Source organism: Thermobia domestica, chromosome 11 (genome assembly GCF_964235325.1).
Source record: "Thermobia domestica chromosome 11, izTheDome1.hap1.1, whole genome shotgun sequence".
Lineage (NCBI taxonomy): Eukaryota > Metazoa > Arthropoda > Insecta > Zygentoma > Lepismatidae > Thermobia > Thermobia domestica.
The window spans coordinates 76159933-76178742 of record NC_137464.1 but is presented as its reverse complement, the minus strand read 5'-3'; the positions used below and the strand labels follow the sequence as shown (position 1 = coordinate 76178742).

The 18810-nt window shown below is 35.5% G+C and overlaps 1 protein-coding gene across 1 annotated transcript in view; it reads left to right on the top strand.

The window, feature by feature from the left end:
• The window catches only part of Mcm5 (Minichromosome maintenance 5), a 62650-nt gene that overhangs the window by 39625 nt on the left and 4215 nt on the right, over window positions 1-18810 (top strand). The window contains exons 10-14 of the mRNA XM_081730622.1: window positions 1168-1344; window positions 2781-2896; window positions 6533-6661; window positions 8368-8510; window positions 12765-12892. Coding sequence (XP_081586748.1) covers window positions 1168-1344; window positions 2781-2896; window positions 6533-6661; window positions 8368-8510; window positions 12765-12892 — 693 coding nt within the window. The remainder of the gene's footprint in view (window positions 1-1167; window positions 1345-2780; window positions 2897-6532; window positions 6662-8367; window positions 8511-12764; window positions 12893-18810) is intronic.

Here is an 18810-nt window from a genome sequence, read left to right as displayed (position 1 = left end):
CAACATTGGAAAGTCCGTGAGAGCAATTACATGTAATGAAAAAAATGTTAAAATGTTCCGGAAAAACTGAGTAAAGTCAGGGAAACCTTTCCTTTAATTTTTGTAGCCGCACTGCTTGGGCTTGTAAAAGAAGTATAACACTTCACAAGTCTCGCCGTATCTAGAAACTCTTAAATTTCTTGCTATTAATGTCTGAAGACGGCATTCATGAAAGTGAGCTGCTGTTTGTCATACGTGCCTATAAATGTTTTGCTAACAGAGTAATCGTTTCGTTGTTAGTACGTAGAAAACAGTTATATGTGCATGAATGTTCAGTATGTTGCAATTACATTTCTCATGTCTATTAGGAGATAATCTGAATAATATATTTTGCAACACATGAATTAGTTGAACATAATTCCGTACTCTTCACTTCAAGGTCAGTTGAACTTGATGAGGTCAAGAATTGTTTACAGCAGCTGTGAAATCAGCCAAGGTGCGATTCCTGTAATTCTAGTCTGTTCCAAATAATAATAAGTGTTTAGATTAAATAATATTGAGACTCAAGTAGCACATGTACGTGAGATCCAAAAATGTTTCCGTTCAGTCGCTTTAAGAAGTATGTGCTAGGAATTTCTTACTATTTTGTCTTAAATAGGAATTCTCGAGCTTTATCATAGAAAACCCGTAAATTCAAATAGCTTAATCTTTACATTAAAGCTGAACTGAAGAAAAATAAATACGTTGCTAAATTATTACTTCATAACCACGATAAGAATAGCATTCTAGTCCTTACTTATAAAATATGAGAAGCGAAAGGAATGTAAATGATCTGTGTGGAATGTTTTTACGTAAAATTTTCTAATGTATTTCGTAATACTTATAGAAAAAAATAGGAGAGAAAGAGAACATAAATTTCTGTAAAACTAATGCTATCCTTGTACAACTATATAGTGACGAAGCACAGTTAAGCACCACTGGTATAAGATAATAACCTCCGAGCTAGTCGATCTATTATTCATGGAAACAAATAGATTTACACTTCGTATGAGTAATGTCATATATGCACCTCAGCATTCTTTTTATTCGATAATTATGAATACTTCATTGAATAACTTTTGAAATATGTACGTAAAAGAATAACAGGAATGTGATTTTTATTGGCACAATATTTGATTTCTTTTCTAGGCTGGAATTACTACGACACTTAATTCCCGATGCTCTGTTCTGGCCGCAGCTAATTCTATCTTCGGTCGTTGGGATGATACCAAAGGAGAGGAAAACATTGATTTCATGCCAGCCATATTGTCTCGTTTTGATATGATATTTATTGTAAAAGATGAGCATGACCAGACTCGTGACACTGTAAGTACCAACAGTATCCCACTTTCCGAAAGGTTACTTTTTATAATGTGAGGTAAATTTTAAAGAGCTTTGGAAGTTGTGTGCTACCTTGCAGAGTGGCCAAAGCCTTTGTGAGTTTTCGTAAAATAGTCTTGAACAAAATTTTAAGTAATGAAAGCCGGAACAAAATATAGTTACATACTCTATAAAATACAGATATTATCTACTATAACGCAAAAAATAAAATGCAAATGTCTAAAAATCGTCTGATACGCTTGCATTGGAAAGGACTGTATCATCTGTGTTACTTTTGGACCGTGCCGCGACCCGTCAAGGTCATACGTATATAGGAAATAATGATAATTGTGATGTTACAGTTTGATTTAATGGGTACCTTAAATTTTCTGTTCTGGATTTTCACCACGCTTCCATGGGGTATTCACAGCGATCTCAGTGTACTTTCCATACTTAATACAATTCGGACTAGATTTTTCCATTAAGATTATCTCTAAAATTTGCGGTAGTGTTATAATCGAGATAGTACTATATTCAGGTATATACCATAATTTTAAGTGGGGAAACTTTTAGACAATATACCAAAGGGAAATAGGAAACGAGGTATAAGGTGGATATTAAAATATGTATAAAGTGGATATTAAAATAGCGGGTAATAGGTAAATTGACTGGATTGGGACAGTACTTAACTTTTCCTTCACTATTGTATCTTCTGCTGGTTGTTAGAACTATGGTTAGTAATACATGAAGTACTAATTACCCATAACGTAAAGATTGAATTTTTGTGAATTAAAGTAGTGAATTTTAAAATTCAAATTTAGTGGAATGAAATACCAAAATAAGTTTTTTCGATACTGAGTTCTATTGGAACATTGTAATTTATTGTTGGTAGTTGAAGAAAATGCTGTAACTACAATAACTAAGTTACATTTTCGTAATATATTGTGAACATAGAATCATGAGAATATCTCGTCATCTGTAGCTGTATTGAGTATTATGTTCCGAAACTTCATACAAATTTTCTATTATACTTACTTCAGAAAAATATACATGGAATTTTTACAAATTAACTATATTGGATTTCCAATATATATAATATTAATGCAATTATTATATAATTGTGTTAAGATACACCAGTGTAATGAAACCATGTTAATATGAAATTAATATATATTAAACTATGATTAAGAAATTGTGCTATACAGTAAGAAAAATATATTAAAAGAAAATTTTCAATATGGAAGATAATTCTAAGGAACATTCCTGATGCAAGATTTTACATGTTTACATTAAATTCTGCAAAGAAAGCGTGATATGATCCTAATATTAGGTTCGTTTAGAGCGTCATATGTTTAGCACAATCTCCTTGCTTAAATATTATTGATTAGTTTTACATATTAATGCTACTCGTTGGTAAACTTGTAACAATTTGTATTTTTCAGACGTTGGCAAAACATATCATGAATGTTCACATGAATGCTCGAGATGCTACTGAAGATATTCAAGAAGGGGAATTATCGCTCAGTTTCATCAAGAAGTATATCAACTATTGTCGGTTGTAAGTATTCGTTTTTGTTTAGTAAGTACAAAACATTTACCTTATTTTTCGTTATTTTCTTCTTTTTTTTTTCCTTTCTTTCCTTTTCCTTCTTGATTTTAGTTTCGAGCTACCTTAAAAATAGTTTTGTAAAGGAAGGAAAAAAGAAAAAGAACTCTCGACTGGTATACAAGATTAATCGCCCTTACATATTAAAAAAAAATAATAAAATGGGTATCCATATATGAGCGAGACAGAGATCAGACCGTTCTACAAACTGTGTGTAGGGTTTTTAGGGAATTCCTTATAAGGTTATTATTGTTACTACATCCAATAACAGGCTTTCCAATGCTCCTGTATTTCCTATTTTTTCTATATATTTGCGTCTCTTCCTATAAACTCCTATATTTCGTACATGTTAACGAAACCACCTATATTTTCGTGACAAGGGCCGCGGTGGCTCAGTGGTAGAGCGTTCACCTCTGGTGCTTGGGGATCCTGGTTCGATCCCAGCCCCCGTCAAGTGAACTCTCTGGTGGACAAACACCGTGTGCGTGGGTTTTCTCGGGGTTCTCCCGTTTCCTCCCACTTTCTTCATTCCACCATTTCATTCATTTCCCATAATCACCGTCTCCTTTAGCCTAACCGGCATAACCGTGGGACGTAAAACTCAAAGATTTCATTCATTTTTTTTTTTCATTTTTGTGACATTGCTACTTCCATTTGTGAAAATAGATTTTCAGCTTTATAAGACTAAATTGTCATACTCAATATTGCCTGGACTTGGCTCCTATTTACATGATCAATTGTTGTACGATGTTGTAACTTCTGGCAGCTTCTTCAATCTTGCTGTAGATGAAACAACAAACGCAGCAACTAACGAACAGTTCGATATTCACATTCGATATTTTTCTTCGCCAACCAATTGCGTTGTAACTCAGTACCTGGACAGTGCATTATTGTGGCACGCTACATCTTCAGATCTTTTTCAATCTATTGCGAAAACTATTAACACATCTAAACTGTCTCATGACAAATTCCTCATGCTGGAAAGTGATGGACCTAATGTAAACGTCTCTCTTCGGCGAATGTTAAATGATTGGTGCCAAGATCAAGGATTACCAAAGCTTCTGGATATTGGTTCTTGAACTTTCCACACAGTTTCTAATACATTTCATGATGGAGTACAATCATTGTCATAAGATGTTGAAGATTTTTGTGTGGATGTATTTCACTGATTCAGAATGTCTTCGGCTCGACGAGAGGACTATGCTCTTGTCCAGGCAGTATCGGATTTAGAAAGCCATCTACGTCAAGTTCCGAGCCGATGGTTAACTTTGTCTCCTCTGTGCAAACACATCGCGGAACAACTTCCAGGGTACGTAAGTACTTTCTGGAGGATCTGCCAGCACAAGATAAAGCATGTCATGAAAATAATCGTTACAGAAGGATTAAACAGTTTCTGAGAGACGTATACTTCTTACAAACACTAATTATCTTATGCATATCCTTTTTACGTTTTCCTTATGGTCGTTGCTTAGTACTGGTGAGCTACGTATGAACACTAAGAAACTCGTATAAAATTTTGCAACGTGATAATTACCCATTTAGGTATACTTAGAGTAGAATGTATATTCATATAACAATTAGTGTAATTTCCAACGATTTTTTTTTTATTTTTACCTATTGGACAATTGAAATGTTCCTTTTTCACAGCTTCACGAAACCTCCTATATTTTTTCGTCGTGATTTCCTATATTTTCTTTCATTAGCATTGGAAAGCCTGAAATAAGAGTAGTTTACTGATAAACGAAAATCAGTTTCATTTAATTGTTCAGAAAAGTGCTTAAACTATTTTTTTCAATTGTCCCTGATATATCCAGAAAGGATAATTTATTAATAGAAATGTTTAAGTTTGCATGACTTTCTCAGTAACGCAATAACTTTTATTTGTTTTATAGTCTTCATAATTATTTCCCCCAGGCCATATATATCATGCGCGGGAGAATTAGGCTGAAGGAAGAAAGTCTAAGTTTGAATTTTAGGTATTGGATGTTTGTATTGTTATATTGAACATTTTGAAATCATACATATTAGGATCGTTGTAACGCAATGGGTAGAAAACTTTGATTTCCAATTTTAATATGTTTCTATCAGGTTTGGAAGGAGGAATGTTCTGCAATTTTCTATCGACCTTGCTTCCGCTTGTCCTATCATTTCTATTTTTCATACTTTTAATTCTTCTGTATCTTAATTCTTTTACATTTTATTAGTGTTAATCTGAATAAATAGAAAGTGTTTTGTACTGTAAATTTTAATCCCTGTAAAATAATTATTTTACTACAGGTATAATTCAAACCTAGTTCATTTTGAAGCAGTAAAGCAAAATAACTTCTACTTAATTTCTCTCAGACTTGCAAAAAATTAACAGCTTGCATACTATGTTGCAGAAGCTACAACAAATATTTCTACTAAGGTGTAGTAGTAATAGTTTTAAAAAAAGCACTTTTTATTCTAACTTGTAAAGTAACAGAAGACTTGGTAAGGAACCACGGTGACTTGGTAGAGCGCTGACCTCTGGTGGGTGGGCTCCCTGTTTCGATCCCTTGCCAAGTAAGTGTGGTGGACAACATTGTGTCCGTAGGTTGCCTCTCATTCTCATTCCACCAGGTCTTCCATCATTCACTTGCCCCAATCATCATCTCCTTTGGCCTAAAGAACATAATCGTGGACGCTAACTTGAAATGTTTCATATACAGAAGACTTACCGTAACTTCATATATCAATATTAGATCTGTTCGGCAGTTCACTTCTCAAAATTTGTTCTTAATTGCTACGTGAATCCTGTTAATTAGAAATCCCATGTTTAACACCTGAAAAAAAATATTATCTTTTTTAACTTTAGGCTTGAGCCTCCATGGTTAAACGGTTAGCGTAATCGCCTTTGGAGTGCGACATCCGGGTTCAATTTCCGGCGGGAGCTCATGTTCGGATCCCACGTTAAGCTGTAGGTCCATGTCTCATATAGTAGTCTCGCTGCTGAAAGGAACACTAAACTCAAAATCAAATCAAATCAAACTTTTAGACTTATAATTAAAAAAAAAAAAAAATCTGATTACTTTTATATCATTGTTTGTGATATTGACATGATCTATTAGCAGTTCAAAACTTTAACATTTGTAAAATAGCAATAACAGATAAGAACTGTATAACTTATAAACGTATCTTTTATATTATTGCGTCTAATGTTTAATGTACTGTTTCGATGTCCTTTGACACTTTTCCTAACAGATCCGGGCATCTCTTGCGCATCTTCTGAGGAAAGTGTCAGGGAACACTGAAACAATGTAAGAGTATTAGACGCAATAAATAAAGCATATTTACAAACTATTATAACCATACGTCAATTTGTATTCTTAAATATGAACCTGGTATATTACGCTGAATCATACAAATCTCTCTATTGAAAAGTTAACTTGAAATTGTGAATATTATCATGAGCTTATATTTATTGTACTTCTGTGTCTTCGGCCGTAAGTAAAAATGTAAGAAATCACTTTAAGTTTTCTTGTGAAATAATTTATTAAATTATTCTAATTACGCTAGACTTAATTTCTTGTTTTTAATTGTACGTAATATACAAAAATGTATTTTAAGGAATTGCGGACCACGTCTTTCGGAGGCTGCTGGTGAAAAACTAAAGAATCGATACGTGCTAATGAGAAGTGGCACTCGAGAACATGAGTTGGAGAGTGAAAAGAGGCTCTCAATTCCAATCACTGTTAGGTAAGACTTTTCCTTCTAGTTTGTTAAATTTTATTACTATATCTTAATCATAACATTGGAAGTTATTTATTTGCATTGGAAGTTATTTAGTAAGTTCTGATTTGCATGTAAATGAATTTATTGAGAATAGCAGTTAATATCAAGTTACTATTAGTAGTAATAGTAGGAAGACGGGAAGAAGTAGTAGTTTGATGCTCCAATGCAAAGTGCGAAATTTCCGGTTGCCGTTCGCGACCAAAAACTTTACTCTGGCAATAAGTATTTGGTCTTTACTTTCTCTGCCTTCAACAATGGTGATCAATTTCTGATTTGTCTACTGGATTCAGAGCTCACATTTCCCGTGTCCAGTTCTAATGTATAAAAGATATCGTAAGACGGGGTTTGGAACACCATTTTTTCATGTGTTTTAGTATGATGTGAAATATTGTTGCACCACTGCAAACGTAATTCCATGCCATCATTGGAAAGAAGGCTCTCTTTTCACTAATAGCGGCATTCGAAAGTCTTGTCAGAAGCACAGCGGTCTTCAATGTGTAGTAAGTAGACAGATAGAGGAGGAGCTATTGTTGACAGCTGTTATGAAAAGAGGTACGTAGAATAAATCGTGGATGCATTGATTATCACATATGTTGATAACGTGCACCTGTACACTCATGTCCAAAATGATTGTCGCATATCTATAACTGGCTTCTTGTAAGACTGTAATTTGATAATGATTTTGCGGGATACTTTTAATACTGATGGTGTATGTATAATCGGGAAATGTATATTTGTGGTAAATTTTATAGAAAAAGAATTATAAATACGAAAATTAGAATGAGTAAAACAAAATGTTGCTAAATGGACAAGAAAGTTTTATTTTCATTTTCTTATTTACTGCTCTTTTGACATGAAATTTGCCACATACATGTCTTTTCCGATTATACACATACTAACATTATAAGAAATACCGGGCAAATTCGTTATCAAATTATATTCCTACAACAACATATTTATAGACATGCGACAGTGATTTTGGGCAAGAGTGTACCTGAAAATAGTGTTATGGGGGCTGAACTTCATCAAAATTAAAACATTGGCGGAATAACTTTGGGGTACTCGTGATGCCTAGCAAGACATAGCTATCGTCTGTGATGCCAAGAGAAGATGCATTGTCTACTGTGATAGGAAAAATCTTCTTGAGACGAAGCATCTCTTATGAAAACATGCTAATGCAGAGGCGTGTAGCAGTGATATATTGGTGCAGACTACTCTACTGCATGTAGAGCTTTTTGTGAGGGAAAGGAAGAAATGCTTTTCCAAGTAAGTCTCCAAACACAGAGACTGCCGGAGAATTTTTAGTGTAAACAAACTGAATTTATACTACGTATATGTAATTGAACTATGTTTTTGCACTTTGACACTTTTTCCTTCCTTTCAGTTGTTGCATTTGTACACTACAACTTACTTTTAGTTTGTTCTTAGTATTTCATTGTACTTTCTTAGTTCTAATTGTTAATTCGTTTAATGGGTAAATTGTTCTTTTCCATTTCTATACTGACACTTTCTTTCTGTCTTTCTTCCAAACAGTTATGCTCAACAAGTTCTTGACAAGATGGTCACACATTGATATTGTACACATTGACACTGTATAGGTTGGAAACACTTTCCGTATTGTATATTGTATTGCAGAGTCGTTCATTTTAAATATGTGCTATGCTTTGCAGGCAGTTAGAAGCAGTTATACGTATAGCAGAATCTTTAGCGAAAATGCAGCTGCAGCCATTCGCTACTGAAACACATGTTAACGAAGCTCTTCGCTTATTCCAAGTCTCAACATTAGATGCTGCAATGTCTGGTAGCCTTGCAGGTAATTTTCGTCTTCTTTTTTTTTTTTTTACACCTAGGTATTAATAGATAAAAGTAACAAGTATTCCAAACAAAACAAATATATATATATATATATATATATATATATATATATATATATATATATATATATATATATATATAATATTTGTTTTGTTTTGAGTTAAGCATATCATTCCAATTATGTTTGTAAGGTTCCTAATAAAAGAAATTCGTTCCTTTTACTTTTCTTTTCCATCAAATTGGACGAATTCTTTTTGTTTCTATCCTTTTTAACGAACGGTTGAGTCTCCTATCATACAGTGGTTCTTTTATTTTTATGTTCTTTTTAATGGCAATGCGCTTTAACAATAAGTACAAATAAGTGCCGTTGGTTTATTATGAACTATAGGCACTGAGATTAAGTCTCTCTCTATATAAAAAAGAAGTCCTTAGTGAGTAACTCGTCAACGCCCAGGCCAAATCACTTAAGCTTGAAACTTGAAATTTGCACAATACGCAGTTTGTGACGTAAGGTACCACTAAGGAAGGATTTTGGAAATTCGATGAAGAGCGGGGAAATAGGAGTGGTAATTATTATAGTAAAATCCCCATATCTCTGAAGGGTAGAGACATGAAATTTGGTATATGATTTTCATTTAAAATAATTAGACACGTGTTCGAGCGTTTATTACTATTTTCTCCATAAGGGAAGAGTTAAAATAAGATGGCCATATTTTGAAATTCTTTAAGGTTACAGACGTGAAAATTAGTATCTAAGCCTTTAATTTAAAATAATTAAAGAAGTGTTTCAGCATTTTTTGATGTTACTCTTAGAAGTAAACAAAAAGACTGAAAGAAAGAACAGTTTGTATTACGTCAAGTGCATCCTTAATGAAATTTGTATGCAAAGTAGTCCAAATCCACCTAAACATTGAAACTGAAAGTGACAAATTTCCAATGTTGAAATCGTATCATCCCTAGAAAAAATGAAAGCTTAACCGTTTCTAAATGTAGAAATTATTTATAGTGGTATATGAGGATTTAAAAAGATCACGATTATGATAAATTAATTAAATTTAGGAATACTGTATGCAAACAAAAAAATAAACACTGAGCTTTCTTTACAAGTTACAATACTTCAAAAAAAATAAATAAAATAAAAAATAAAAATTTGGACATCCTCTATTTTTGTTGGGACAAAGTTTAAAAAAAAATCAGATAAACTCACAGTCGTGTATTATACTGGCATGCAAATATGTTTATCACCAAATCAAATTGTAGGATGTTAAGAACCCCACACACGCGCAAATATATATATATATATCGGGTGTTGCAAAATAAGTGTTACAACTCTTGGGAGGTGACTCCTGCCACTGAGACAAGAAAAAAAGTTCTCTTGAACTTTCGGCTATCGGACATAGTTTCGGATCTACAAGGTGCCGAAAGCGTGGGAAAATGACTTTCGGACGCTAATAGTTCGGAAACTATCCAACGTAAAGAGGGCGGGTAAAAAAATCACTGAAGAAGTCATACCTGCTGTATTGAATTTTGCATGTTTCACAATCCTATCATGCACGCGCAAGGGATTCCCCAAAGGAGCGTAGGGAGTCCCGGATAATTTTCCAAATCAAAATTGGTCTAAATTGATAGGGTTTCTACTAGGAAACAATAATTCGTTTGTATTAAATCGATATCTGGAACAAATACAAAATGGCGGACACCTTCAAGCCCGTTGTGTCTGGTTGTATAATCGCCAGATACAGATGCTGGCCAACAGTGACATTCTGAGTATTTAGTGTAGCGAATTTGTACCAGGGTGTCTTATCGGTCACGAAGGTCACGAAATCAGAAAACGGTCATGAAAGTCACGAAAAAGTCACGAAATTTAGCTTTTGGGTCACGATTTTTTTTTAACTGTGCAAATGTAAGTACAGATCGGAAAATTTTGTTCTATAAAACGTCAAAATTCACCATCAAAAATGTCTATGACTGGTTTTAGACGCTACCAAATCGCAAGAAAAGTACGTTTTTATAGCATGGATGAAAATTCGTGTGTTGATATCGACATGTAGCTAATGGACAAATGTCAACATGACAATGTATATATATATATATATATAGCTGAGAACAGCAAGATATAAAATGAACAAGTGCCAAAGTTAAACTGGATCCATAATTTAATTATCGATTGTTGTTAAGTTTGAAGTAAGTTTCTTATTGAAATTAGGTACGTTAATGCCCAGTGTTTCTGCTATGGTAGTATTTTAATGTGTCCAATATGAATAGAGTAGTAATGTGTTTATGTGTAAAATAAGAGTATGCTAAACAAGTTTTAGCCGTATAAGTGATTTCTTTCATACCTCAACAGCGGAGTAGTCAGTGGGATCGCCAGTTGTTAGTATGTCCTTATTAATAGTCATACAACATTGGCGAAGTCGATTTACATAGACACGATTTTAGATTTTTTTTTTTTCACTTTGGAACACAATATACAGCTACAGTCCATTTCTTTTAGCAGCAACTAGTAAATGATATCGAAGAAAATTATCCGCATTGTAAAAGCTTTGTTTTTTCTGACGGAGCTGCTAGTCGTATAAAGAAAGAAGAAAAAAAAAGTTATCGTAAAGCAATTTTCATTTGGAAGCTCAGTGGCATTTTTGTAGTTCGTGTTACGGTAAGAACTCCCGGTGGTGTGGGCGATACCATAAAACAAAAAGTAACCGAATCAAATCCTCAGCAACCTTACTGAAACCAAATCTTGACACCAGAAAGGTTTGAATTTTATCAATACCATTTAAAAAGAATCAGCTTCACTTACAAAAAATATGAAGAAATCATTTAACATGACAACAATAAACTGCAATAGCCGATTTGCAAACTGTAGTACAAGAAATTTTCATTGTCTTTGAATGACATTAGTAACAAACATAAAGATGTACATACAGGCCCGCAACCAGCCACAGAGGTTTGGGGGCTATGAATAACATGGGGGGAGGGGCAAGTGATTAAAAATACTCTTACAAATGTCTAGTGTGTTTTTGTATTAATAATAGCATTTTGTATTGAGATCTGGAGAGGCCATAAAAAGTTCAGGGGGGCCAGGCACCCCTCTAGTTCCGGTCTATGTACATGTAACATTTATCGTTCAACCGGACCAGAGACTGCTTTTACGAAAAATGAAAAAGACCAGACTTGAGTGCCCATGAATGTATTAACGAAACTTAAGTGACATAGAACTAACAGGGAAGACATTGAACATTATTTCCAAGTTACGCAGAGATATATCAAAATTTCTTAATGAATACAAATCACAGTAGAAATACAAACAGAATCCAAAAGTGACAACAAATTAGAAATCATACAGCAATAATCGTTTGAACCTAAGTGTGCTTTTACCAATTGTATCCTTCATAAAGTGTTATAAAATAGTGACTAAATCGGCCTGAGTTGTTTATGCAGTGGTACTTAAACTTTAATTCAAACCTAAAGAGACCGCGAACAGTTTTCAAATTATCTATAATTTCATGGTTAAATGTCAGACATATTTGCATAGCATTATAATATACGATAGAGGATTTATCTATGAAAATTTCAGATTTTTAAAGTTCGTCCCAGCAAAAATACACAGAGTAAAAATTTTGATCTTTTTGAAATATTGTCAGTACTTTCTGGTAGCTGCATACCTCCAAACAATGGTCTTTGATTACATTCTTTCTTGGGGTGGTTGATATGCCCTCGAATATTGCAAATTTGTCAGTTTCGATGTCAACTGTCAGGTAGATTTGGACTATTTGCATACAGATTTCATTAAGTGTGTAGTTGATATAAGATAGGCTGTTCTTTACTGAATAAAATTGTTTGTTTTATCAACTAGGACTCACCAGTTCTGAGTAATATAAGTTAACGGAAACTTCTACAAACGCAAGAATTAGCACGTGTTGTCAAACAAAAGTGTTTGCCATCGGAGTTCGGTAAACTATAAATGATGATGATAATACTGAAAAAAATAATTTTGGACTCAATAATCCTATAGAAATCCATGAACAAAAAGAAAGACAAGTTTAATAATAAAATGGCCAAACAACCTTCACTGGCTCATTTCATATAGATTGACCTATACAGCATATATAACCATACAAAATACTTAGTTTTCCAAAAAAAAGAAAGCACTATTTAGAAAACGAAAGAATTGGTGCATACATGTTACATCATAGGTTGTTTTTATTTATTTGTGTATTATGAAAGTGTTATTAAGTTGCAAATATCATTTCAGGAGTGGAAGGTTTTACTTCCCAAGAGGACCATGAGATGTTGACACGCATCGAGAAACAATTGAAGAGAAGATTTGCAATAGGTACCCAAGTGTCGGAGCACACGATTGTTCAGGATTTCCTCAGACAGGTTAGTTTTCCTTGTATCTACTTTGTCTGTATTGTAAGGAATTTTACGACAATTTTAAGTTTTATATAGGCAAATGGATGAAATTGTAATAAGGAAATGGCATTTATTTTTCTTTATAATTTCTATTTACATTACAGCTTTTTCCTTCACTAGTACTCATCAAAGTGTAACGTGAAAATTCAACGAACTAGGAGGATAGAAATCAAGTCAACTAGGGGAGTGTAAAGTAGAAGATTGGAAGACTGAATTCATTTCTCATCATCATCGTCTTCTTTAGCCTAACCGGCATAGGCGTGGGACGTTAAACTTAGATTGTTTGGAAGACTGAAATATTGACAATGCATGGTACTGATGGGAAATAGAATGTGTTAAGCAGATTAAAACAGGCACCCAAAGAGCTGTCATAAATATAAGTAAAAGTCAGAAGGTATTAATCTTACGTTACAGACTCATTTCAAAGAAAGTTTAATCGTTCATTTTTGACTCACTATTCCCATTGTTATCAAAACATAGGTAAGAGGAAGAGAAAAAAAAAAGTTTAGGTAGAAATCAGAATGAGTGAGAATAACACAATTAACAACGGTGTACACTTGTGTTATCATGAGGCTTACAAGGAAAATTCGGGAGAAAGCACTCGCCTACAGAGAAACTAAGCATGCCATTTGAAGGACCAATTCATGCTGATTACATCGTGCGTAATACAATTCTGTACGGTTGAGAACTGTTCGAGAGATTCAACTTGAAAGTTTATATGAAAAAACTAGTATATGCGCATTTTAAAGGTGTTAAGTACAACATTAGTAGCAACGAATATTGACATACAAATTGAAATCTATCGGAAATAACAGAAAAAGAACTGTTTTACAATAACTAACGGGTTTGTTCGTAAAAATTAGTCATACTGTTTCACAATAATGATAGGATGAAAATTGATCAGTTCTTCTGTTCTATGCAGAAATAACGCAGGCAAAGTTCCTTGCACCATGAAAATTTTGTGTGTGTTGCGTTGTATCCGTCAAGGGAATAGTTCGCATAACCAAAGAGAAAAGCAAATTCGACAGGCGATTCAAAAGGTGTATATTTCGTTCGGTAACCTGCCTTCTGGAACGCAAACTGAAACAATCCAATACATCACGGTGTTTGGAACTGAGTCATTAGCATAGACACGAACTTTGATTCGTTGGTACATTATAACATCCGGATGAAGAAGTTTCATGCTATGTACAAATCCCCTGCCATGATTTTTGGTTGGTCAGAATCGTGCATTTAACGTTGAATCTCTCGGAAAGTTCTTAACCGTACAGGAATTTTATTAGCTTGTAATCAGCATGAATTTCTTTTTCAAATGGCATGTTTAGTTTCTCTGCAGGCGAGTGCTTTTTCCAGTACTTCCCTTGTTAATGTAGGTTTTCAATGTGCACAGTCAAGCAGATTTGCTATTAACCCTTGATAGCATCTCACTGTGAAACGAATTACTGATTTTTAACTATGATAACCCTAATCTTGGAAGCGTGTATTTTTTTTTATATAGATACAAATTGATTTATGAATAGAAATATTAAAATATTTTAGTCTAAGCAGTGGCAAAAAAAAAAAAAAACCTCCAAAAACAACTTTTCAAAGCAAGCAAATCTTGTTGAATACCAAAGGCCTTTGTTTGTAATTCTATGAGGTGTAATAGGTATATATATATATATATATATATATATATATATATATATGAGGGGCAACAAAGAGACGAAAAACTGTGCGGAATGGTGTTAAATAAGGCAAAGATTCCACTTCCCTCTTGCAACAAGGAAAGCAGTCGCACATGCGATAATTGGGTTTCTCGCTGTTGAGAACTGAAGTTCAAAATAGAACACATTGGATGTTCGAGAAGAGATAATCAACCAAGAAGCGAGTGTGGGAGCAGGAGTGATAATCACAACATATTTCGACAATACTGACATAAGACTAACATTCAAGGGTGTACGTCAGACTCATCAGTTCCATTAACAGTAAACGCAAGAAAGGCGCTTCACTCTTGGTTGACAAGATAAATCAAATTATTGCCTACATGACACAATATCAAAACCACGGAAAAGACGTGTAACCTATTTTGTACTAATAAACGTGTTAAGGAAAAGAATCGTGGATTATCATGCCAAGACATTTTCCTTTTACGGACAGCATTATACGGTCAATTTATATACATGCACATGAAGTATTTTCAGAAACCGTATCTGACAGTCATCTGCAACGAATAGCATGCCACGTTGTTCGTGATATTGGATATGAACATTTGCAGTGAAATCTTGGAGACCTTGCTAGTTAACTTCAAATAATATTATAATATCGGACTACGGAAAGTGACAACGTTTAATGCAACACTTCTTAATGAGCGCCAGCGATACGTAGTACGAACTGCTGTAGACCATATTCACAGATGATGTTACCTAGTTTTGACTTCAAATATGTGTGTAATGCTGATCAAGTAACTTTCAATTTAAAATGCATCGCCTGAAAACTCTGGGTATATAAGGCGAAAAGAAAATTGAGGCTATTGCAATAATGATAAATGCTGTGACGCATTCCTACACAGTCATTTAAAGGGAGACTGTTCATCATTCAGCACGAAAAGGGCTGAATAGTGCCTCAATTTAATAGATTAGTGTAGAAACTTGGCAGTCTACGTGGGACAATCAATACGTGGTACGAGGATTACCTCAACTGAGAGAATGGTATGTGACTTGAAATTGGCCAAATGCAAGTAGCATGATTTTAGTTACGTTGGGTAGCTGGATATAATTTAATACTCAAAATGTGCAACTTGCATCAACTTCAGTTGGGAAAACAGTGGAATACGATACTTCCAAAAGAAACCACCGCCAAAAATCAACCTTGGGCCATTAGTTTCCGACAACACAAAACATGGTGTACTATATACAATTAAGCAATGAAGGATGAAAATTTCCATTTAAAATTGCATGACTGTAATACCATTGTCACTTTACATTCGTTTGTGTTCAATCAGTATCAGTCTCCTTGCTTCACAGGAATGCTTCGATATTAATTTTGTAAATAAGGCTACATTGATGATGCAATTGAGTGGTGTGAAGTGCTGAAGAAGCAACACATTAGTGAAGTGGCGAGGTCTACTTATGAGGTTGTTCGTTCACCAGAGAACAAATCCGTGATATAGTACATAGAGCACTTACACTAGTCTATTAATCAAGAAGTATACCACTGATAGTGATTAATAAAATATCAACAGCAGTACATTTTTACTTCAGATTGTTCAGAATTTTTAAACGTTCGTTATATAGTGCGTAAGATGCACCTGAGTGTCTTTTATTAATGCTTTTAGATGCTATCTCTATATCTCCCTGTCATTAGTTCGATCCCCGTCCAAGAAATTTTATGGTGGACAACATCGTGTCCGTGAGTTTTCTCTGGATACTCCCGTTTCTTCTTACTTTTTCATTCCACCAATTCTTCCATATATATATTTTCGGCGGTTCATAACTCTGAAAGGAGACGTTTTTCGTCCCATGTTTATTAAAACTTTTTTCTTCCATTTCATATAAGGAATCACCTCCCAAAGTTTGTCGGTTTAGTTACAACGAAAAGTTACAAGTTAAACAAGAAAAGTTGTTTACAACGCTTGAGAGGTGATTCTATAGATGAAAACAAGTAAAAATGTCTATGTAACAATGTCCATCTCGGCCTCCTAACCGAGTTACGGACGTCTAAAAGGGTGGGAAAATAAACTTGGAAGGCTAATTCTGGCAAAACAAGAGATAGAAGCGCGGTGTTAGGCGGCCCATACAAACTCTCAACTTGGACTCTCCAAAGATACTAAGATTAGGTGTGTACAAGGCGAGCGCAAGGGATTCCCCAAAGGATGCGAAGCATGCCGCGGACGTTATGAGGGCAAAGTAAGGTAAGAGGCTGTATGTGAAGTGTTCATGCATACAGAAACGAATAGCTGAAGTGTGTATGCGTATGCAAGATGGCGGGAGAAGTGCGTGGTTGCATAACCGTACAGGAAAGAAGCGCAATTTCAACAGGTTTATTCGAAGCATGTTTTCGAGAAAGGAGAAACGGTAGTGCGACAGTGGGGTAGGGACATACAGCGCTCTACATAGGGTCGACAGTTGTGTAATTAAAAAGCGCTAATAGGGAATAGGGAGGTGATGTAACGGTCACGATAGAGGAACCGAAACCGGTTCTGGTAATAGTACTCGTAGAAGACAAGCTGCAGTTGATTACTACAATTGCAATATAAACAAAAATAATGAAAAACTGAGTAAAGAGATTCACACAGTACAGCAAGATGCCGAATCACAGCAAAAGTTTGAACTGGCATCCAAGATTCAACGTGTGATTCTGCGTACGGAGAGTGAAAGGGCAATTCGATAAGCATTTAATAATAATGAGGAGGAGGAGATGGTGAGGAATACGAATAAAACTAATGTATTATTGTATTAGTGTTATACCCTGGCCGGTGAACGATGATTTCTGACAGCTTTGCACGAGGCCACGGCGAGCGAACAGAAGACAGCAGCTCAACCAACCTTAGGCTCAGAACCTGTCGCGTCTCCATGGTAACCACTGCACATTGCCAAACTTTCACTCAACGAGGAAGAAGACGATTCTCCCCTTGCGCGAGAAGCACATGGCAACACCGCACTTCTTAGTCGTCCTCGCGAGCTGAGCTGTCAGAAATCATCGTTCGCCGGCCAGGGTATAATATTAGCACCGTCACTACCAGCATTGTATTAGCTACCTGTTGTCTCAAATGGGCCTACATCAAACTACAATGACCTCCCTAAATAATACAGATGCATATTTAGAATATGTCATGTGCCTCTCAATGTTCTGTGCGCATGCGTAGAAAGATTCATCGAGACATTCAGCGTGTGTTGAAACTGTCTTCCATGAGCAGCATTGCACAAGTGACATCGGTTAATAAGACTGCCTAGTACGGCCAAATACTTCCGGTGTATCGGAAATTTGCGCCGCAGCAATCGAAATACGAGCCACAAGTTCTTCGGCTGTTTGCACAGGTGTTTCATAGGCAGTTTCATTTCACCCCAGAGAAAGAAGTCCATGGGTGTGAGATCTGGCGAGCGAGGTGGCCATAATACTGGACCACCCCTACCAAACCATCAATTATCGAAAGTTTCATGCAGGAATACCCGTACACGTTGGTCAAAATGAGCAGGCGCGCCGTGATGTTGGAACCAGAGCCGCTGTCAATGCCAAGGGTACATCCTCGAGAAGTAGAGGTAAGACCTCACGCAACAAGGTAAGATAATTGCCACCAGTCAGACGATTAGGTAAGATGTACGGTCCAATCAGGTAGTCATGTATGATGCCACACCAGACATTCACAGGAAACCTGTGCTGATGCTGCTGCACAAGGGTTGCGTGAGGATTATCCTCAGCCCATACATGACTATTGTGGCCGTTTAGTACTCCTGCTCTGTACACTCATCCGTCCATAAAACAACTGTTAGGAAGTCTGGCTCAGCAATAGTGCGCTGCAGAAACCACTGGCAGAAGTCCACACGCGGTTGAAAGTCTGCAAGGGATAAATCATGAACCTTTTGAAACTTAAAAGGGTGCATTCGTTCCTCGTGCACAACCTGCCACACAGTCGTATGATTTGTGTTTAGTGCCTGACCTACGGAGCGCGTGCTGGTTTCAGGATTAAACGTAAATGCTTCCAGCACGTTTTCCTCAAATGCAATAGTTCGCACACTTCGATTTCTTCCTACTTCTTGTCGGGGTTTTTGTAGTGATCGTGTGTCCCGAAGTCGGCGATGTATGGTTTGAAAGAAGACGTGCTACGGTAATCTGTTCGGGAACCGTTCTTCATACAGACGCCTTACCTCCCGGCTGTTACTTCTCGCCTCGCTATATATGAGATG